The sequence below is a fragment of the Petaurus breviceps genome, unplaced genomic scaffold, assembly GCF_028583685.1.
Source record: "Petaurus breviceps papuanus isolate PSGF00001 unplaced genomic scaffold, PetGlider_PUasm1.0 185, whole genome shotgun sequence".
Taxonomy (NCBI): domain Eukaryota; kingdom Metazoa; phylum Chordata; class Mammalia; order Diprotodontia; family Petauridae; genus Petaurus; species Petaurus breviceps.
Window position 1 is genome coordinate 38,564,072 of NW_027185797.1, and position 23,426 is coordinate 38,587,497.

At 43.3% G+C, this 23,426-nt stretch overlaps 2 protein-coding genes across 2 annotated transcripts in view; both read right to left on the reverse strand.

The window, feature by feature from the left end:
• LOC138161882 (sialic acid-binding Ig-like lectin 13) overlaps positions 1-2,264 on the reverse strand; it is a 4,283-nt gene extending 2,019 nt beyond the window's left edge. Inside the window, exons 1-5 of the mRNA XM_069088913.1 lie at positions 2,126-2,264; positions 1,606-1,977; positions 851-1,135; positions 586-630; positions 156-419 (exon numbers count right to left, since the gene is read on the reverse strand). Of these exons, the coding sequence (XP_068945014.1) occupies positions 156-419; positions 586-630; positions 851-1,135; positions 1,606-1,977; positions 2,126-2,162 (1,003 nt within the window). The 5' untranslated portion in view covers positions 2,163-2,264. The remainder of the gene's footprint in view (positions 1-155; positions 420-585; positions 631-850; positions 1,136-1,605; positions 1,978-2,125) is intronic.
• Positions 1-23,426, reverse strand: part of LOC138161883 (serine/threonine-protein phosphatase 2A 65 kDa regulatory subunit A alpha isoform) — a 454,863-nt gene that overhangs the window by 286,885 nt on the left and 144,552 nt on the right. The window lies entirely within an intron of this gene.

Sequence of the window (23,426 nt, forward strand, 5' to 3'; positions counted from 1 at the left end):
GTGTGTGTGTGTGTGTGTGTGTGTGTGTGTGTGTGTGTGTGTGTGTGTGTGTGTGTGTAATATTCATTACTACCTCTCATCCAGCCATGCTTGTGTGGGGCTGGGCATTCTGGGCCTACCCAGCTAGCTGTGCCTCCAGGTTCCCTCTGACTCACTCTGCACACAGAGTTTCACAGAGTGGTTCTGATGTCCCAGTGAGTTCCTGGCTTGGCAGGTGTATTCTCCACTGTCCTCATTCCCCAGTTTCGACAGCTCCAGACGAAGGACCCCAGGATCTAGGGCCTGGGTAGAATTCAGGATTTGGTTTCCATAGGCCCAGCTCATTGTGGCTGCTGGTTTGCTATATGTGTAACAGTTCAGAGTTAGGGATTCACCCTCTAAGACCACCAAGGATGAGGTGTTTCCTGGGAATACTGGGCCTTGAGAGAGAAAGGGGAAAGAACCCTTACCCTTCTTCCTTCTCAGGCCCAGACTGACTTCTAAGCTTTTCTCCTTCTCAACCAGCCCTTCCCCTCCTCCCTAACCCTCCCTCTTCCTCCCCAACTCCCCCCCTCGCCAAACTCCAATTGCCCTCTGCAAACATACCTGTTCCATTTACCCAGGAGATAACCTTCATATTCCAAGGAGGGTCTGCAATAAAGGGGGATCTGTGGGCTGGGGTACCAGCACCCACTTTCAGTCTCACAAACCAGAATTGGCAATGGGAAGCCCAAGTATTCCTCCTCCCCACACCCATATAGGATGCCACTTAGCCTTGCCCTCTCAGGATCCAGGCACCTAGTGTCCTATCTCCTGGCCTATCCCCTCCTGCCCTTCTCCTCTTGGGGACTCTTTCCTTCCCAGAACTCACAGAAAACCCTGAGCTGGACTGTGGTCTTTGTGGTCACGCTGGGATTTTTGAATGTCACCTGACAGGTGAGGCTAGTGCCATCATCCTGAGGCTGGGGGGTGAAGAGGAGTTGGGAGGAGCGGAGATCTTGGGAGGCAAATCTATAAGATGACAGGGCAGTTCCAGTCCAGAGGAAAGTGAAGGGTGACCCTTCTCTGCAGGCACCAGGAACTGTGCAGGTCAAATTCACCTGGTGCCCTGACTTCAGGATCTTTGGAATGTGGACCTCTGGTTTTTGGGTCAGATCTGGGAGAGGAGAGAGAAACTGTGTCAGGCTGTAGGAGGAAGGATCCACACTGTGTGCATCTAGGCAACAGCCTTGGGACTGTGCCTTTCAGGCCTCCAGTAGGTCTTTCCCCGCATTGTGACCCTTCCTGTGTTCTGCCCCTTATCTCTCCATGCCCACCCATCCCTCACTTTCCCCAGGAACTGAACCTTTCCTCCCACGCAGAAGGGATGAGCATGTCTGTCTGCCGCATGTCCTTCCTTGTGACAGCCTCAGGATCGCCCCCCACCTGCTCCGTGTGCACAGCCCCTCCCCACTCCAGCTCTGTCCCCAGTGCCCAGCCCCGAGGTGCTCGTCCTTCACAGAAGGGACAGTGGCATGTCCTAGCCATGAGTCTACAGGCCAGCATGTCCTTCCTTCAGTCCCACGTTGGTCCTCACCCTGGAGTACCCATTAGCACTCAAACACTTCCCTGGAACAGGCTCCTCACCGTCTACCTGGATAGACACCACTTTGTCGGTGTAACCGTGATCCATATTCTCCTTCTTTACCCAGAAAGTGTAACTCCCATGATCATCTTTCTGAGCCCTCGTAATACGCAGGGAGCAGTTGTCCATTTGGGGATCTCCAATGAGGTGGAACCGGCCTTGGGCCCAGGTGTGAACCCTTTCTTGGGCGTCATTGGTGGCTGCAAGGCTGCTTTTCCAAGTGCCTCTATAGTACCAGTATCCATGAAGTGCCTTATTATTCTTATATTGTTGGGGGTAATAGAAGGAGCAGGGGATGGATACACACAGGCCCTCCTGCACAGTCACTGTCTTCTGGACGTGAATCCCATACTCTGTATTTTGGGAGATGGTTCCTGTGGAGGGAGGTGGGGCGGGGAGGGGGACAGGATTTCTCATATTCTCCCATCCTGCTCCCCAGCCTTTCCAGAGCCATTCCCCTCCCCCCTCAAACTCTTCCTTCTCCCTCCAAGCACCTTCAGCCCTGGCTCTGTCATTACTTACCCCTCCAGAACAGGGGCAGCAGCAGCAATAGGTCCATGTTGAGATTCAGGGCTCAGGAGAGGTCAGAACTGAGTCTTGGGGAAGAATCTGATCCAATTATAAAGTGTTCAAGGAGGAAGGAACAGGGCATTGGGGCAAAGAGGAAGAGAAGAAGAGGAAGAGGAGCCCTCAGATCACTGAGCCTGGTCTCAGGGACATCTGCTTCATGGGAGGGAATACAGACCAGAAGAGGAGGGGGGCTGGGGGCAGATGCCAGCATGAAGGTGGCCAGCATGCCCTCCTTCCTTCAGCTCCTGTGGTCAGCGGGCTGCTGGCCCACAGTCTGAAAGGACTCCTTCCCAGGGAAGAGGGAGTGTTAGGAACCCCTTCCCTGTCCCTCTGTGATCTCACCACTGTGCCATGCTGGACTTCATAGCTGCCCTAGCTCTGTCCCTCCCTCCTTAGGACATCTGCTAGAATCTATCCCTTCTTCCACAAGATTTCTCTGGTAATTTTTCCTGGCTTCTGAGAAGGTCCCTAAAGCCCTCTCTCTGTCTCTTTATGGGATGAATGCTGATAATAGTGATAGTGAGTGTAACAGTAATCGCAGCAATAACTCATATTTATCTAGTGATTTAAAGGACAAAATGTTATTCCTGGGAGGCAGATAGTGAGGGCCAGTAACAGCATACCACATGTTCTTTCTCCCCCCTTTAATATTTTGTTAAAAATGAACCACTTTTGTTTTTATGTCAACTGTATTTCCCACTGTATCCTTCCTCTCTCCCACTTCCAGGGAGCCATCCCGTATGATGGAGGGGATAAATGAGGAGAGAAAAAATCCAACCAAAGTAAAGAACATTGAGAAAGCCTGATGTTATATGTAAGGGCCCCTACCTTTGGGGGAAAAAACAGGTTGTGGGGGGATTATAGAGGAAGGAAGGAGCCCGGTCTTTATAAATTTGCATCATTCACTTTTGTTGTTATTGTTCTTTAAGAGATAGATTTTTGTTGCTATCTCTTTTTATATTGCTTAGAGCTCCCCTTGCATCCTTCCTCCCCCTACTTATGCTTCTTTTTAAAAATAGGAACTTAAGGGCGGCTAGGTGGTGCAGGAAATAGAGCACCGGCCCCAGAGTCAGGAGGACCTAAGTTCAAATCTGACCTCAGACACTTAACACAAAAACTAGCTGTGTGATCTTGGGCAACTCCAATTGCCCTACTTTCCCCCTCCAAAAAGCAAAAAAAAAATTTGTTTGGGGTGGCTAGGTGGCACAGTGAATAGAGCACCGGCCCCAGAGTCAGGAGGACCTAAGTTCAAATCCGGCCTCAGACATTTGACACACTTACTAGTCGTGTGACTTCGGACAAGTCACTTAACCACAATTGCCCTCCAAAAAGAAAAAAAAATAGGAACTTAATAATTTCATAACATTCATTTTTTCTTTTTTAAAATTAATTTATATCTTTTATTTTTACAATTCCTAAATTTCCACTTGTCCCCTTCAACTTTCTTCTCCCAGAGAATCATCCCATATAACAAAGAATACCTTTTAAAGAAAAAGAAAGAGGAAGAAGAGAACCCTTCCCCTCAAGCAAAACTGAACAATACATTGAAAAAAATCTGACAATATATTCAATATTCCACCCTTATGGACCCCCACCCCCGCACAGGAGAGAGGGAGGGGAGGATTCATCTTTTCTTACCTCTCCTATGGGGTCGTGATTGGTCTTTCTAGTTTTACACTGTTCAACTTGGATTATTTTGTTTCTATTTGCATTGTCATCATTTCCAGGCCCTGTTAACTTCATTTTCTATCAGTTCATTTAAGTTTTTACATATTTCTCTGTTTTCATCATGTTGGATGTGTAATGGACAACCGAGAAAGCAAGACAACAAAACCAATTATAATTTTATAGGAGTGTTTATTAACCGGCCGGGGTGGCCTCTCGGAGGAAAGACAGCAGCGAGCTTTCTGTTAGGCGTAATTTTATAGAGAATGTGGTTGCTAGCAACGGAGTATGTTTCTAAGGGGGTGCAGTGCCATTAGTATTGTTCCTAGTGAAGCCAAGCAAAGCCATGATCCCTTAGCAAAGCCTTGGATACAAACATAAACAGACCTGAATCTGTGGCATGTTTCTAGCAACACAGGTGAAACATTTCTTTACTATTGGGTTCTATTAGGTGGTTTCCAGGGAACCTAGTAGGGGTCCCCTCTAGCAGGTTTAAGGGGTATTGGTGTATGATTTCTGGTGGTCACTTCAGGATGTTCCTTAGAGCATAGGATTATTGTATTCCATTCGTGGACTACTTTCTATTTAGCCTTTCCCCAATTAATGAATATTTTATTTGTTTCCATTGAGATTTATTGAAGCCTATGAGTTAGTACAGAGATGAATTGTATCTGTCAAGGTCTCAGATGGCTAGGAAGGGCTTTGATGTGAATATTTCCAATACCCTTTTGGTCTTCCCCAGTACTTCCAGAGGAAGTGTGTGCTGGCCCTGAACCAACCCAATCTGCATTGACCAAAGTGCCAGAAATCCACGTGAGGGTTACAGGATGTGTTTGGTAACAACACATCTAGACTGTTCCACCTTATATAATGAAAAAAGTCAGTTTCTGACATTACTCCTTTTTTAAAGAAAATCTATTTTTATTTATTTTATTAAATATTTTCCACTTACATGTAAAGAATTTTAACATTCATTTAAAAAAAGTTTGAGTTTCAAATTGTCTCCTACCTTCCCACCTCTCCCCCCTCCTCAAGAAAGCAAGCAATTTAATAATGATTATACATGTGAAATCACGCAAAACATATTTCCATATTAGCCATTCTGACATTACTCCTAAGGGAGGTCCTCATTTTCCAAATGTTCTTGAAGATTGGAAGGTGCTAATTGACTGGTAAGAGAGAGCATATTTGGCTTGTGGACAGTCTTTTCTGAGTGTGAATTGACTAGGGCACATGGGCCTAGCTTTTGGACAGCCTTTTCCACCATCATAATTGGTCTTTAATCTTGATTTATATTGAGGACTCAGTTGGATGTGAGGGCGATCTGGCTGCGACATCTGTCACCCCATTGATCGCCAGGGTTGATTCGGCTGATCTGGCTGGCTAGGCGGGTGTCCCCTTCCTCCCTCACTGCTCCATGTGCGTCCTTCCCGAAGCTGCGCGCTCGGTCAAAGAGGACGACCTTCCCCGATAGAGGCGGTACCGTTCTTCGGTCAAGGGTATACGAGTAGCTGCGCTCCCCTGCTAGAACAAGCTCCCAAGAACAAGCTCCCAAGGTCCATATTGAGGACTCAGTGACCCTTGATTTTGGCACCTGTTGTTGAGTGGTGATCCTTTGATGAGATGGCTTAAGGCACATCTTTTTTTTTATCCTGTCAAGGTAAAAGCTTTTTATGCTTACTCTTAGTATTTTTTAACATGAATGAATGTTGAATTTTTCAAAGGCTTTTCAAAAATTTCTTGCTATTATAATATGATCTTATTGAGATTTTGTGTATATGTTTTATTAAGGTAATAGCCTTTCTGATGTTGAACAAGCCTTAAAAAGCTTATGTAAAACCTCTTTGTCATAATAAATAGCTTTCTTATTGTGTCACTATAGTCTAATGACTGATATTTTATCTACTATTTTTGCCTTAGAGATGCATTAAAGTCATCTTCAACTAGCAAAATTGGTCTGTCATTTTCTTTTTTAGTGTGATCTTTACCTCTTTTTGAATCAAGCATTCATTTTAAAAGGTATTTGGTGTATTAGCAAGCACCCCTAGGGTGGTTGCCAACACAGGTTCTTAGATCAGCTTTGTTAAAGGAAAGCAACTCAAAATGGGTTAACAAGCTTACTTTAATCAGTCAAATATGTATCATTTACCTAGTTCAGGGGAAAAAGGTCAGCACCCTGACCTTCAGAGTATATAGACAGAATTATTAAGACAGAGAAACAGATCAAGCAGACAGATTTCCAAACTGTCCAACCATTACATCCATACCAAATCAACATCTGGGTTTTTCAAAGCCGGGGGACTGTCAATAACGGCTTCCCAGAGTCTCATCTGATCAAATCACAGAACACTTCTCAAAGTGAGCCCCAAACAAAGCCTCAAATCAGGGATTATATAGCCTTCTCCTGGGTCAGAGAATGTAACAACCTTCTGGACCCACTGGCCAATCAAAAAGTATCTACTGAAAAACAAGCCTCCCACCCCAGGCTCCAGGTGCACTTTAGCCTAGGGGCAGGGAAGATCTTAAAAATTTACATTCCCATTACATTTGGCATAAGTTTAATTTTACTATTTTAATATTGTAAAATAAAAGCATAAAATCTTTACAAGTGTACTGCTTACTACATGGAAGCAGAAAAGTAAGTTTCTATTTTTAGCAGTCATCAGCGAAAATACAAACCACTAGTTTCATTACAGTGGTTTTATATTTCTGTGGAGTTTCATTATGTCAAAGAGCTGATATACTTCCTTCCCTTTAAAGAGATGAACATTTTCTTCCATCTTTCTTCTTCAGATGTTTTGCAGGACTCCTAGGATGTTCAATATAGTCTTAGCCAGAAGTTTTTAAGCAGGTTGTCATATTATTGCAGAACAGCAGTGGATATACAATTGTCTCATATACAATTCCCAAGAAATTGTATCCTTATTCATAAAGATGGTGGGGATAGAGTGAGAAAGAACCTTAAGCCTTAACAAATCTTGTAATGTTCAAATAGATTCTCTTTGTTTATAAAGGGAGATACATTTTTAATATAAAAGTACATTATACTCAGTAGCTAAATTATTAATTGACCAGTAATTTTAACCAAATTTCCATCAGAAATAAATCAATTTATGAATGACCAAACATGCAACTGACCAACGATCATAAAGCCCAAATGTTCTAACAAAGGGTAGCAGTCTTCTTGGTTCACTCTGGAACAGGGTCACTCAACCATACGTAAAAATGTCTGTGGGCACAGAATGATTTAGAAAACTGCATGTTAATATTTCCTGTGTTCTAGCATATGTTGATTTATTTTGTCAAGCATTTCCTAATTATGTTTTATTCTGATTTGGGTAGCATTCAGAAGCATCTTAGGCCCAATGCAGCCAGTAGTGTTTGCCTCTGCCTTACTCCCCTCCAAGAATTCAGTGATCCACTAGACTGGCCTATTTTTGGTTCATGGCAAATGGCACTCAGTTTATCAACACTGCCTTTTTACTGATTGTAAATGAGTTTCTATTTAGCAAGCATCCCTGGCTTCACTCTCTTCTAGCCAGGCCAGCTGTGTCTCTCTGTCAAGGTTCTAAGGGGACCCTGAGTGGTTGGGGGTGGGGGGGAGTTCTCTCTTAATGTTAGGGCTCAAGACCAATTTTAATGTTTTCCTATTAGCTATTAGTTGCTACAACTCCAGTTCCATTTACCCATTTAACAGCAATTAGGTTTTACAAAAGGACATTTACTGTAAAGATACGGCAAGAAGAGAAGTAAAAACAACCCCGCCCCTCTCCAACACCTTGGGGGCACACTTTCCTCTATATCACCTCAGAGAGGGCTCAGACCATAAAGTTTCTACATGGTTCCCACCAAGTTCAGGTCCAAATGTGATACCACCACTCTGTGAGTTCTCAACTCAACCATCTCTGGGCTGACTCATGACCAGCCTCCACCCCTCAGGGACTTAGATGTCTAACTCCAGTCTCTCTGTTCTTAATTTTTCCATCAGACAGATTTCTGCTCTCCCTATTACCCTCCACCATTCCACTCACCCCCAAAGCCTGGAATGTGTCAGTTTTCTATGAAGCCAACAAAGGGGAGGGCAAGAGGGAAGAGCAACCCCCTCCCTTCCACCCCCGTACTAAACCTACCCTCAGACCTCTCTCCTATGGCACAGTTTCAGGCCTCTCCCCATCCCATTGCATGGACCTTTCTCCTTCTCTTTCCCAGACTTTGCAGTTCTTCCACCATTTCCCAAGTCTTTTGTCCTCCACACCTGTCTTGGTCCTCTCCCCTCCATATCTTCCCCATTTTCTCCCTTCTTTATGTCTCTTCCTATTCATCTCCCCTTTCTATTTCTTCTAGGCCACACCTTTCAATATTACCCCACTAATTCTGCTCTCCAGTGTCTTTCTCATCTTCTCCTCCATCCATTCCCCTCCCCTCCCTTATTTCTCCTACTCGAGTCTTCCCCTCTCTAAAGCTCAGCCCATTGGCCCCACACTTATCTATTCTGAATCACTGAGCATCAGGGTCTAATTTTAGGACAAGGAGAGAGAACTTGCAGAGTTTTGCTGCAGAGTGACATGGCCTATCCCCTGTCAGTGAGAGTCATAGAGTACATGCTTGCTTTGGAATCTATGGGTGGGGAAGGAGGTGCCTTTCCAATTGTTTTTTCCCCCCTTCCTTTCTTTCACTTAAGGGAAGCCTCCAGCCAAGAGGTTTGAAGCACAAGGAAGTGAAAATGATGCATCCAGATAAGGGTATCCTTGTCTGTTGTTTGGGGAGCTGGGAGCAGGAACCTAGTGTTCACAAAGACCTTGTATATATGGGGGAGACTACCTCCTGTAACACCAAGCACAAGCAGCTTCCAGGTTCTGATTATGAGCATAGCAAACTCCGTTTTTTCAGTGACAGATTAAGGCAAAACATTCACAGAAAATCAAAATCTAGCATTCACCCTGTGTAACTCAATAACTTAGTAAGTCCTCAATTCAATCACAAAGTACTAAGGTCCAAGTACTCCACCCCTGGAAAGTACATTCATTTAGTCAATCACAAAGTCTTCTCTCTATTCAACTGGAGATTAGTTTCTAATCATAAACAAAGTACATTTATTTGGTCAGTCACAAAATATAAAAGTCAAAAGATTTCCTCCCCTGTATCACAACTGAATTACAATATCATCCATCACCACCAATCACCCTCTCAAAGGGGAAGTGGAGGACACAAAGGTCATCTAACCCTAAACCACAACAAGGTTAAGATGTCATCACAGCATTCAGTACCCAAGGAGAGGTCTTTTCTTCATCTTGACCCAAGGCAAGTTCTTAGCAATCTCTGTTCCTGGGGAGACAAAGCTTAACAAGGCCACAATATACATTGCCAGTGTCCCATCAATTCACTCTCTGACTGCAGAACAGTCTCAGGACCCTTGAAAACATCAGCAAGACCCTCCTCCAGGATTTCTGTAAACATCCTTCAGGGCTTCTGAACCAACAGCAAAGGTTCCAGGACCTCTGCAACAACAGCACTGTCCTTTACCAGAAGACAAATCTGGCAAAGTAACATCAAAAGAGACAGAAAAAATACTGGCACCACAGTCATACCTCCTTAGTTCTCGGCAGCTCTGGGTGGCACTTCTCAAAAGTCCTGGGCAGCTTCAACTGGCCCTCAGCAGTCTGGGTGGCTTTGGCTGGCAGTTCTCTCTCTCTCTCTCTCAACAACTCTGGCCCCTGGCAATTCTCTCTCTCTCTCTGCCTCCATGATGCTGCTCCCAAAAGTTCTTCTCTCTGCTTGGGCCTCTCTCTAAATCCATGGCACCAGCTCCTCCCAGTTGAGCCCCCTCTCTTCACTTCAACAAGTCTACCTCACAAATTGGATTCACAAGCTCTGGGTTTTAACACTTAACCAGAAAACCAAGCCAATACAAGGGGGTCTTTCAATTCCATTACCAACACCCTCCTCTAACTCTTGTAATTATAGACAGGAAAAGACAGATAAGGTGTTAATTTTAAAATGGCATTAATGGGTGATTTCTTTATAAAGTGTGAACAAGTTGCTCCTTGACCGAATTATGTGTTATTGGCTATTGTCTAGGCAACACATTGGCCACTCTCTTAAAAGACTGCAGTTCTGTAAGTTAGCTTAACTAGGTTTAAGCCAGTATAGATTTTGGAGATGCTTTGTGGACTGTGACCCTGCTGTCTATGTCAAAGGGAAACAAGGGTGCGGGGAGGGAATTTCTCCCTCCTTCCCTCCATTGGCCATGATATCTAACAGAGTTATTTGCCCAGCAGGAGATGCCCATCCAACAATTCAAGAGACTCAGAGAACAGATCTGAGGGACACAGCATAGACACAGAGGAGCGATGACTCCAGGAATGTGACCCCCTGGCAGTGGCAAAGAGAGCCAACTATGGATTCAAGGGAGAACTAGTCCTGGCTATCAAGAACCAGCTTGGAGGAGACTGAATCTAGGAATGTAACAATAGTCATGGAAGCCTTGAATGAGCTGTCTTGGCCACAAAGTCTACCTGCCTGTGTGATGCCTTCCTTCCCCACTTTCCTGATGGATGCTTTGTATATCTTTGGGACAGTGTGCCACCGGTTGATGGGGAGAATATTTTCTAGATGCTGTTCTTATCCTGGAGCACAGATAAATTCTGAAGCAGGGCGGGGGGTGGTTGGCAGCTTAGTATTTGGTGAGATCAAGGAGAGACCATGTTTTTTTTTTCTTTAAGTCTCTGATTCTGAAGGGAGTCATAGATACACACCTTCTTCCCTAAAGGAAGCTCCCTCCTTATCTTGGCTATAACTCTATTATCTGCATGTGTTGTCTGCCCTGATTACACTGTAAGCTATCCCCAACCTAGCTAGCATTGGAATACCCATTTAAGATTGGCAAAGCAATTAACATGTATTATCACATTTGATTCTCACAACAACCATAGCAGGTAGGTGCTTTGGTTATCCCTTTTTTTCCAGATGAGGAAAGTGAGGCAGATAGAGGTTAAGTGACTTGCCCAGAGTCACAGAAATCTGAGGCTAGATTTGAACTCAGGACTTCCAGACTTCAAGTACAGCACACTTTGACACCTGGTTGCTTCACAGGTGCTGAATAAATGCTGGTGTTTCTTTGCTTGATTAATTAAAGCTGGGAAGGACACTGGAGGACAACTCGGAAATGGTAGGCTGGGTATTTCATGCAGGGCAATCTGATTTTTTTCCCATTTTTTCCCTATAAATTCAGATGTGATATAATTATGGGTATTATTTAAGACTGTGGAGATTGAGAGAGAGAAGGAAAAACTACAGTTTTGGATTGAGGGAGAAGCTGAAAGTGTATTTTTATATTCATGTTTCGAGTGGTGTGCTGTTTTCATTCCCCAAAACTTGAAATCAGGCCAGGTTTTTTTGGTCATTTTGTTCTGTTTTTCAGAACAGCTTCCTCAAGTTCCCCCAGCACACTGCTGGGAGAGAAAGCAAGCTGCTGTATTATTGGAGACACCCTGAGGAGTGGACTGGGCTAGTGATGGCTTGAGCACAGTCAGTCAATAAGCACCCACTATGTGTCAGGCATTCTGTTAATCGATGGAAATATCAAATGAAGCAAAGAAGAGCCCCTCAAAGAGCTTCCAGTCTAATGGGGAGACAATACAGAAACAATATATACAAAGCAAGCCATGAGCAAAAAAATTTGAGCAGCTGACATAGTCTTGGTTAACCCCACGTGTCAATCAACAATTAAAGTGACACCCATCTTTCTGTAGCCTTAAGGAAGGTTGCTCAGGAGGTAATGTGGGCTGCTGACCCAGCTCTAGTGCCCCAATGTACCAGGGGATACCCAACAAGTGTGTGTACACACACACACACACACAAACACACACACACACACACACACACACACACACACACACGCGCGCGCGCGCGCTCACACACACACACGCCCCACACATGCACACACTGCACATCTGGAGGGGTGTTGGAGTCAGCTCAGACCATCTTCAGGCTGGTTGCTACATGTTTCACAGAGCATTTACATCTCTGAAAACAGCATTTTTTCATTTCCTGTAAGCTGGAAGCCTTTGGTGTCTTCCAGAAGTGGAAATGTTCTCTGTCTTCCTCCCCCTCACTTTTCAGCTTCCTTTTGTTTGTTGTCCTCCCTTGGTAGACTGTAAACTCCCTGAGGGCAGAGATTGTCTTTCCTTTTATTTGCAGTGGTATCCCCTGGGCTGTGCCTGAAAAAGAGCCGTCTCTTAATTTATTACTACTACAAATAAGATCTTGGTTTCTTGTTCTGTTGATTGTCATGACTTAGGAAAGGGATGGAGAAAGTGTTAAAAATGTAGACCAAGGGTGGGGAACCTGCAGCCTTAAGGCTACATATAGCCTTCTAGGTCCTTAAGTGCAGTCCTTTGACTGAAACCAAATTTTATAGAACAAGTTCTTTTATTTTTATTAATGCATTTTTTTCATATTTTGATTTATTATTTTTAAAATGAAGGTATTTAAAATACCAAAGAATAAAATAGGTTTCAAGGAAATAATCCTTTCAGATTGCCTGGCACAATTAGAACATTAGTAAGCTGTAAGGGCTAAATGGATGACTGCTTTGCCCATTATTTAATTCTAACTTCCCCCACCTGACTGGCACCACTACCACAGGAGGCTGGTTGGTGAGAGCTTATGGGGGTCAAATGTGCCAATCTGTTATTAGCTCTAGACAACAGTGCACTGTGTTTCCATTTGAAGTGGAACTTGTGGATAGTTGCACAGCTCAACAATATTTCTTAATTCTGTCTGCTTAACAGCTTATCATGTCAAAGAAGACCAAAAGAACACTGAAGGAAGAAAACATTTTTTCAATTAGGACTGGGAGGTGCAATATTGTCTTGTTTCTGCTAAAGATAAGATGATTTACTTGCTTTGTGATACTGAAATATCAACATTAAAGACATTCAGTATGAGAGAGGCTTCTGGGAAGATGGTGGAATAGGTCAGAAAAAGCCAAGCTCTCAAAATCTTCCCCCCCCCCAAAAGAGATAAAATGGCATCTCAGGGTAAACAAAGTGTGGTTAAAAATAAATAAGAATAGGACACAATAGGGGTTCTCCTGAGACAATTCAAGAAGACCTGAAGAAAACGCTCAGGACTGTTTGGTCCCAGTGAAGAGGGTACCCACTAAGAGGGTTAGGGTTGCTCTGGAGACCCCGAACTACCAACACACTGGGTCCTGCCTAATGCATTTGACTCGAGTCTTCTCAGCCAAAGAAAAGTAAAATTTATTAAAAGCTCACTTGCATTAGACACAGAGTAAGTCTGTGTTAGGTCATTCTATGGCACTCTCACACCACATGGGGTGAGACGGAGTCTTATATACAGAAGGTTGTAGGAGGAATCAATCTAGGAATAGTGTAGAGGAGGAGTTTGGGGAAGGTCTTCAGGAGGAGTTAATGAGGTCAATGACTGATTAAAGGTGGGAGCCATCTGGAGATTACAGACAGGGGTGGATCCACACTTTGATAGGCTCAAAGGTGGGAAGTCTACTAACAGAGGCTTGGGCTCAGCCACAATTTAAGGCTTATCGCTTCATGCAAATGCCTCATCAAATGGGATGATTTAATCAAGAGTCCAAGGGAGGTTCCCAGAGCCTCTACCTCCAGGACTCAAGGAGAGCTTGAGGGGGCTCCCAGAGCCCATACCTCATCACCAGTGAAGAGTAAACACCTCCAGGCTAGGGTTCACTTAACCACAAGCAGCAAGCCCTGGGGTGAGAGGCTTCCTCAGCCCCAATCACAGGAACTTTTAGTCCCAGGACAATGAGGGGAGTTGGGCATTTGAGCCTGGGAAGATGGAAGGAACTTCTGCTGACAAGGAACAACAGATCTAGCTGTGCTGGTCAAGGTCAAGTATAGAAGCAGTGGGGCAGAAAGCCCCCTGCTGTGGGCACTTACAGGCGGCTGGAGGTTTGGCTTTGATTCCAGGCTAGAGGGTAAAACTGAAGATCTGAGACCAGAGGCACCATCCCCCATACCTCAGGGCTAGAGGTGAATACAAAAATTAAGCTATTACTGAAAAAAAAAATGCACAGGCAATGGAGAAGGAATCCAACCATAGAAAGTTATTATGGGAATAGAGATGGCTGGAGTTCATGTTCAGAGGAGGATACTGAAGCAAAGAAACCCTCTTCTACCCCAAAGAGTAATGCTGAATGGTCACCTGCCCCAAAGAATTTATAGAAGAGCTTAAAAAAGACAAAATCAAATGAGGGAGATTGAGGGAATTTAAAAAAAAAAAAGACCAATTCAAGAAAAACAAGAAGATTATGAAAAGAAAGTCAACAATTAGAAAAGAGATACAGAATCTTAATGGAAAAAATGACACCTCAAAAATTAGTATTGGGCAAAGTGAAGTCAGTGATAATTAAATAAAATACGAATAATGAAAAAATAGAAGAGAAAGTAACACATCTTATAAGGAAAACAGCTGTTCTGGAGAACAGATCAAGGAGAGAAAACATAAGAATAATTGGACTAGCTGAAAGCTATGATGAAGAAAAGAATCTTGATACAATAATACAAGAAATAATTGAAGAAAATTGTCCTGAAGCATTAGAACAAGGGGGGAAAGTAAAAATAGAAAAAATCCATCCATCACCACTTGAAAGAGATTCTATGAGGAAAACTCATAGGAATATTATAGTCAAATTCCAAAACCCCCAGCTCAAGGATAAAATATTAAGAGCAACAAGAAAAAAAATTAAATATGATGGTGCCACAATTAGAATCATGCAAGACTGTAATGGAAATGCAGATTTAAAGATCTTCCCTGCCCTTAGGCCCTTTGGTAGGCTTGGGAGACTCTGAGAACCTTCCTTGATTTGAAAATATACTCTGCCTCCTAATAGGCTGAATGTGGTCACATAGAGCCTGTGGCAGGAGGCTTGGTTTTCAGGAATGCCCACACCTTGATTCTGTGTGATTGGGCAGTGGGTCAAGCAGGTGGTTACATTCTCTGACCCAGGAGAAGGCTATATAATCCCTGACGTGAGGCTTTGCTTTGGGGCTCACTTTGAGAAGTGTTCTGTGATTTGATCAGATGAGACTCTGGGAAGCCGTTGTTGAGAGCCCTCCAGCTTTGAAAAATCCAGATGTTAACTTGGTATGGATGTAAAGGTTGGACACTGTCTACTTGATCTGTTTCTCTGTCTTGATAATTCTGTCTGTATACTCTGAAGTTCAGGGTGCTGACCTTTTTCCCCTGAACTAGGTAAATGATACATATTTGACTGATTGAAGTAAGCTTGTTAACCCATTTTGAGTTGCTTTCCTTTAACAAAGCAGATCTAAGAACCTGTGTTGGCAGTCACCCTGGGGATGCTGGGGTGCTTGCTGCTACAAAGACCTAGCAGTGGAGACACTAAAGGACCACAGGTCTTGAAACACTGTATCTCAAAGAGTAAAAGAACTGGGGTTCTGGCTGAAAATATCAGACCCAGCAAAGTTAAGCATAACCCTGAATGGAAAAAAAAAGGACATTTGATCAACTGTCAGACTTTTAGGACTTTGCTTTAAAAAAACAAACCATGGAACTTAATAAAAGATTTGACATATAAGAGCCATAAGAAACATAAGGTACATACCAAAGACTGATTACAAGGGTTTCAATAAAGATAGTTTACCTTTTATGTATGTAAACGGCAAAACATATACCTAAGATTGTCATTAATAATTGGACGGTTTGTAAGAAAAATTGGGGTAGACCTGAGTATGGTATGACTTTAAAAAGTAAACCATTTAGGAACAGTTAAAAAAATAAAAACAAGTGGAAAAATAAAGAAATTCAGTATTTATCAGCATCATAATACTCATAAGGACCACAAATATTTTAAATTAGAGGGAGAGGAACAAAAGGTAGTATTGCAGAAATTGAAAGATGAAAAACAAAAGCAAAGACAATTCTTTCAAGCAGCAATAAGACCCGAAAAGATGACACTTAAACAACTTATAAAATAGCTTATATACTCAGGGAGAAAGGGAAGCCATTCAGTGATGTAGAATGCATTGTCCAAGTTGTAGGATGCTTTGACCCCCAATAACATTTCAAGGTACAAACAATGACCTCTTTCAAGGAGAACCATAACTGATGGCCAGCATGAGTCAGCCTCCAACTTAACAGAACTTCATGCAATGCACCAAAAGGAAAATATATACTATTCAATCACTTTGGACGAATGAGCTGATATTACTGACTTGGCACAAATTTTGGACTTCATTGAGGTCATAAGATTTTCTTTGCTTTGGAGTCACTCACTTTGGGCACTCTTGTGAGAAGAACACAGTGAACAGATATCTTCATCATTTCTTCCACCACTTTCAAGATAAAAGTCATGAAGTTGGACTGAATTTGGTAAATGTAGTGAGTGCATGTACAGACAGTGCACCCTCCATGACAGGAAAACACGAAGGGTTTATTGTACAGATAGAAGAAGTATTAACAGTTCCAGATGTGCTCATCATTTCTTTGCATTGTATCTTGCATCCGCAAAATCTCTGTGCTAAAGCTACTATTTCAAGTGACAAACTCTGAAACAAGTTATAAATGTTGTTAACTATATTTGTGCAAATGCAACACGGCATCATCAGTTTCATAACATGCTGAAGTTGAACAATGAGGTGGGTATTCAGTGTGGTCTTGCCGTATCATTTTCAGTGTGTTGGCAATCACAGTTGAATATTTCTTTGCAGGTAAAACGAAGTCTATATATGATATGTGGCAAAAAAAAAATCCAAGCATTTTGGAAAAAAGCTATCATTTTTCAAAACACTTCTTCTTCAAAAGGAAATCGTGGATGAATATTTTCCCCACTTAGCAAAGGTCACTGATGAGAAGGATGATATATATACGGATCATTTAAAGAATCTGCAGCTGTTATAGACCTATTAAGTGGAGAATACAAGGAAACATGCACTGACTTTGAGAATCATGACATCACATTCAAATGAACATTTCAGTCTCACCTAGCTGATATCACCAAGGTATCGAAAAGAACTACAGACAGAATTGATTGAGCTCTCAGTAGATGACATTTTAAAGTCTTTATTTGATTCTAAGAAAGATCCCATTGAAATATGGAGATATGCAGTATTTCACACCTTGGGCAATTGTTTTTGCTTTCTTGCTTTTCACTCGTTTATTCCTGTGAATCTCCATTCTCCTACCTAATCAAGATGTCCTTACAGTCCCAAATGACTGATCCCCATCTAGAGGATCTAGTGAAATTGAACCTCTGTGCTGCACGCAACTGTGCAAATGCTTTCACTCTAAAAGCAGACACAGCAAAGTCATTAAAAGGTTAGTTAATTTTAAAATTAACAGTTTTCAGTTTTTGAAATTATTAAGTCCATAGTAGTTAAATTTTTACAAAACAGTATACATTTTAAAGTATATCTTATTGAAGTTTCTTGAATGTGACCTTATTTGATCGCAGCTAAATATTAATGTGGCCTTCCAACATGAAAAGTCTCCCCACTCCTGATGTAGACTGAACCCCAAAGTGTGTCTTGAATTAATTTTTTTTGGGAGAGCTGGTAGTTAAATATTTACCAGTGTCTTCCTTGCTAGAAGTAATTCCTTCCTACTTTGTTCCTAGTCCCTTCCATTCCCTATCTTCCCTAGATCTCTCTCCCCTTCCTTCCTTGCTCTAGTCCTTTCCCCCTGTATCTCTCTTTCCTATAATTTACTTTCCTTTGTATTTCCTGACCAATATCTCTCCCTCTCCCCGTTCTTTATCTCCCCCTCCCCAGGCTTCTCCCCTGCAGAGAAGTCAGAGGCAAACTTCAAAGGAGAAATTACTGAGAATAATTGGTAAGAGGTATGTTTCATGGCTGGGAATTGTGGTGCCCATCTGTAATTCATGCTACTGGGGAGGCTGGGGCTGGTTGATCTCTTGAGATTGGGAGTTCTGAGCTGTGGTGAGTGAGGCTATCAGCTTCATTAAGTCTACATTAAGTCTGGCATCTCTGTGGTAAGTCCCTGAAAGTAGGGGCCTACCAGATTGTCTGAGGAGGGGACAAAGCAGCACAGGTTCAAAATGTACCAAATCAAAGCAATATAGAGAGACTGCCTTTGGGAGTAGCCACTGCAATCCATTGTGGGCAATAAGGGGAGACCCAGCCCTAAAAAACAAGGAATTGTACATTATTAGTAACAATAATGAGTAATAATACACAATGCCCCAGATCAAACTTTGATCACCTCTCTGGGAGGTGATCCGTATGCATAAGCAAGGGAAGCAATGACTTGTATATAATGTCAGAATGCAGGACAAATGCAGGACTCCAACTCCATCCTGTCCCCTGTTATTTTGTTAAATAAAGCTCCATCACAGCCTGTGGCTGGTACTAGCTTTGGGGGCAGGATGGATAGTGAAAGGAATTTGCCCCAACCCAAATATCAGCAGGGTATTGGGGGACTTACCAGTGAAGGAGAAGCAGATATATGTGATGTAAGTGACTTGTCCATGTGATGATCACAAAGGTCTGAGAGACATCATTTCTGGGTCACTTAATCATTTTATTAATAAGCCAGCAGGTTCTTAATGAAAGGATGGCCATTTAGACCAAAGACAATCATGGCAGCAGCAGGCTCAGGGTTTATATGCCCTTTGAAGAGTAGGTGTTCACTAAGGGGCTGTAATCACTCTGACTGGACAGCACAATAAAATGTCACCCTTGGACAGAGAAACCATCTATCTCTATACCAAACCACTCCTGGCCTTGGGCTAGACCAAAGGACCTGCCTCTACCCAAGCCTGAGTAGAACCCAATGTGCTTCCCCACCTTAGATTAAATTCCTTGTGAGCTTGGGTGGGATCTGACCAAGACTGAAGAGAGGTAACCATCTCATTGTCAGGAATGTTCTTCAAGACACTGAAGTTTTGCAACCAGGAAATAAGATATACAGGCAATTGGGGCATAGAAATCTGTCTTGCCCTACAAGAAAGTAAGGGGTAAGGGGGAGAATGGGGAGACGAAGTGAAGACACACTGGGGGGTAATAAGTATGCATGCCATCTTGGGTGGGAGTAGGGAGAGATGGGGAGAAAATCTGGAACTCAAATCTTGTGGAAATGAATGTTGAAAACAAAAAATAAATAAATAAATTCTGGAAAAATGGGAAAAAAGAGACTGAACTTTTTTAAAATGAGAAATTTGGAAGAAGGAAAGACGTCTGAATCTCCTCAAGATATCAGTTATTAACAATCATTTCTCTCACCCTGAATCACACATCTATGAGAAAGGAGACAAAGTCAGATCTGGCCTCAGACACTTCCTCGATGTGTGACCCTGGACAAACCACTTAACCTCTTTGCTGTACAATAATCCAAGTCCTCAAAAACTGTTGTTGCTGTTTGTCCCACCTTCTCAAACAGGACCATGACATCAGGGAGGTGATGCCATGACATGCAAGTGAAGTGGATTTAAGTGAGGCAGGGCTGGGCAAGATCAGGAACTTTTTCCTCCAGAGCCACCTAGTGGCAAGATATGGATCAGGACAACTGAAGATGGCCCCAGTTCTCAAACATAGATATCCACTAAAGGAATGTCTATAGGTATTCTTTAAAAATGTCAGAAATCATTACATAATGTCACCTGACACACGACTTAATAGAGTCATCTAGTTGGGGTGGATGGCCATCTGTCAAGGATTGATTCCAGGGATTCCTGCTCTGGGAGGGCTTGGGTCATGGTTGGGTTCCCTTCTAACTGTCTAGGGATAATATGAGGAAAGTGGGAGGGGATAGGATCGAAGTTAAGGTAAAAAAATTGATTTGGTCAGAAGAAGGACTTGATTTCTTCAGAAATGAGAGAACAGGAGAAGACTGGAGGAGACAAGATAAGTTGACTGTTCAGGTGTGATCTGGAGAGGAGGGCACCTTAGTCTTCTCGGGGAAGTAGGAGACAGGAGCATCTTCTGAGAGACTGGGGATAGGGGAAGGTAAGTCCCTGTGTAGAATGAGTGTCAGAGTTAATAAAAAAATGAACAGAAGGATTTGTAAGTGTGAGGGAGGGCCCCAATGAATTGGGAGAGTAGGATTTTAAAATGGATGAAATCTCTGTTTTTGTGACTCTTTGAAGCAATACTTAGTATCTGTCTTTTCTTTGTCCTGTCTCAGGTCCCATGGGAAACTGAGTCTAGACACGTGCAGAAAAATAGAAAGATTTTGGAAACTGCAAATATGTAGAGGAAGCCAGTTCCTTAATATGTCTCTTATTTCAAGCTTGACCCTCTAAGACTTCAGAGAACTTCGTCCTGGATGAGATCAGTCTTTCTCTTTTTCAGTCTTGAGCTGTGTTATCTGACTCCAACCAGAAATCATTCTCAACATATCTTCTGAAATATTTGAATCTGTGTAACTTCTCCAATTTCTGCCTGCCACTTGTTTGGCTGAATGTTTCTCATTTGTTTGGATATTTACTATTCACTGTGAATAGTCTTTTGTGCAAACAGCATTTTGTGGGAAGGAGTTAAGACTGTAGGCACAAACTTGTGATAACCCTCTCTCCCTCTTTTAATTAATTTTTTTGGTGGGGGGACAGCAAGGCAGTTGGGGTTAAGTAACTTGCCCAAGGTCACACAGCTACTGTGTCAAGTGTCTGAGGTGTTAAGTGTCTGAGCTCACATTTGAACTCAGGTTCTCCTGACTCCAGGGCTGGTGCTCTGCGCCACCTAGCTGCCCCTTAAAAAAAGATTTTAAACCTTTTCCTCTTAAAAGCAGAAAAGAACAAATGCCAAGAGACCAAGAAAAAGAAAAAAAGACATGCTGTGTATTCACTGGCCACATGAATGGGAGAGTGGCCTGCTTCCCCCAATCTGGAGGCTTACAGCAATCCCTGTCTTGGTCACCACCAGGAAAGACAAGTTGATTGGGTTGTCTGTGGACTTTTGTAGCCAGGCTCAGAAAGCACAGATGGCCAAGGTATAACTCACCAGTCCTGGCTGCTGGAAGACCTTTTCTCCTTTCCATGGGATATCCAGGAAATTCTCTTGAAAGAAGCTATCGTTTTTGCTGCTTTCCCCAGAGCCCTGCAGCTGCCTTTCCTCAGGGTGTCTGGCTTGTTGTGGCTTCCAATGCAGACAGTATCACCAGCTGCTGGTGTCTCAGGGCTGTTGCTGGGATTCCAATGAGAAGTCCATATCCTCCAACCTTCTGAATCTCCCAAGGGCCTCATCTGGCAGACTTGGAGGTAGGGCTGTGTAGGGGGGAAAAGAAGAGGAAAGTCTTTTGGGAGGAGAAGAGATTTGGGCTGAGTCTCAAAGGAACCCAAGAGGCAGAGGTGAGGAAGGGGAGTTACAGGTACAGGGAGCAACCAGTGAAAGGGGAGCTGAGTTGGGAGATAGATGTCTTGTTGGAGGGACAGTAAAGAGGCCAGTGCTTGCTGAATCCCCAAGTATGTGGAAAGGAATAAAGTGTAAGAAGGCTGAAGGGATCTTATACAGAGGATTTTATACTTGATCCTGGAGACAATAAAAAGCCATGGGGATTCATTGAGTAAAGGAAGTAACCTGGTATGACCTGGGCTTTAGGAAGATCACTTTGACAACTGAATGGGGAGAGGTTGGAGGCAGCTAAGTCATCAGGAAGCATTTCTTAAGGCCTTATTACACACTAATCAGGCTCTGTGCTAAGCATACAAATACAAACAACAAGAAAGGCAGTTGAGAGATCATTGGATGGAGTCTGAATGCAGATTGAAGCGTATTATTTCTCACTTTTTCATGTGTTTTTCCTTACTTTGGGCCTGTGTCTTTTTTCACAACATGACTAATATGGAAATATGTTTTGCATGATTGCACACATATAACCCATATAAAATTGCTTATCATTTCAGGGAGGGGGGATATACAGAGGGAGGGAGAAAATTTGGAACTCAAAAAATTTTTAAAAAGAATGTTAAATTATCTTTACATGTAATTGGGGAAATATAAGATATTATTTAATAAAAGGAGAGATGATTAGTAACTGGGGAGAGGAGTTTGATTTGAATGATGAGGCCAGAAGCCAGAATGCAGAGAGAGGAGAAGGAAGTGAGAGGGGAGGAAGCAGGGGCATAAATGGTAGGCAGACTCCTGGAGGGGTGTTGCCACAAAAAGAAGGACTGGCATGGGTTGATACCTCTTGGAAACGAATGGATCAAATGAGGGTTTTTAAGAGTAGGAGAGACATGATTATGTTTGTAGGAAGAAGGGATGGAGGAAGGAAGAAGAATGCACAGGGAGGGACTGGAGGTGAGTGAGAGAGTGGAGATGACAAAAGGGGCAGTCTGCTGGAGAGGAAGGACTGGAATGGGATCACTCGTGCATTCAGAAGGGTTTGCCTTTGCTGGGAGAAGGGCTGCCTCTTCCTGAGACACAAGTGCAGGAGGAAGTAGTGGATGAAGTCAACTGTGTATTAGGAGATGAAGAGGGAGCTCTCAGCTAATGGCCTCAATTTTTGAGTGAAGCATGAAGCAAGGTTCTAAGCTGAGAGGGTGGCAGGGACCAGGTGACATGGGAGGCTTGAAGAAGGATGAAAGTTTGAAATAGTCACTATGGTGAGTAGAATACTGAATTGATTAGGGAGGGGTAAAAAAAATTGCCTTGCTACAGTTAGGGCCCACTGAGATAATGAAGCATAAATCTGAAGTTGACCCAAGTCAGCACATTTTCCTGATTTTCTCCAGCTCAGTGTCACAGACATAGGTGGGAATTAATCAAGGATGAGGCTTGGCAGGGAACGATCATCAGGACAAGGGGACAAGGGATTCAGGACGGGGGGATGGTGTTCTGGGGGATGTCTTGGGAGAAAAGGGAGGGATGGAGGTATTTGGAGGTCATATCAAGGATGAAGAAGAGGGTGAGAGATTGTAGAGGAGTGGGAAAGATGGAATGATAAGAGGAGATAAAGGATTTTGGAATTCATTCACATGAAAGTGGATCAGTTGTGGGTGATGGCAAGATCAAGGGCCATATTATTTCTCTGTGTGGCTGAGGTGCAGCAGAGAAGGAAGTCATAGGAACTGAGGAAACTGAGGCAGGTGGAAGGGAGGGTGTTTGATGTAAGGTAAAAGCTCTTAGGCTAAGGGAAGGAGTTAGGCTGGAGGCAAAGACTGTGAGTCAGACCTGCATGCAGTGAGGAAGGAAGAAGAACGGCCCTGAGCCTGGCAATCAGTTTCCAGGATCTTATTTGGTCTGAATGAACGCTAAAAGAAGAGAGGTTACTGAGTGGTGGTGGCAGAGGGAGAGCCTGTGAGGAAATGCCACTGAGGAAGGAGGAGCAGCCCTGCTTTCCGGATACAGCTAGTGAGAAAAAGGGCACAGTCCTGGCAAGTGTGATCAGAGATTCCGTGCTATCAAGAAGGAGGCAGGTCAAAGTGAAGGCCTGAAGAGGGAGAGAAAGAGAAAGGTGCAGGAGGGGAGCACGCTAGGGAAGGAGACAAGGACATTCTCAAGGTCTCTCTGAAGAAGGTCAGTCTGGATGGTGAGGCGTGGCCCGGGGGCGAGTCTGCAGCAAAGAAGGAGCCGGCTCTGAGCCAGGCAGAATTGCAGTAGCTGGAAAGAAGGGC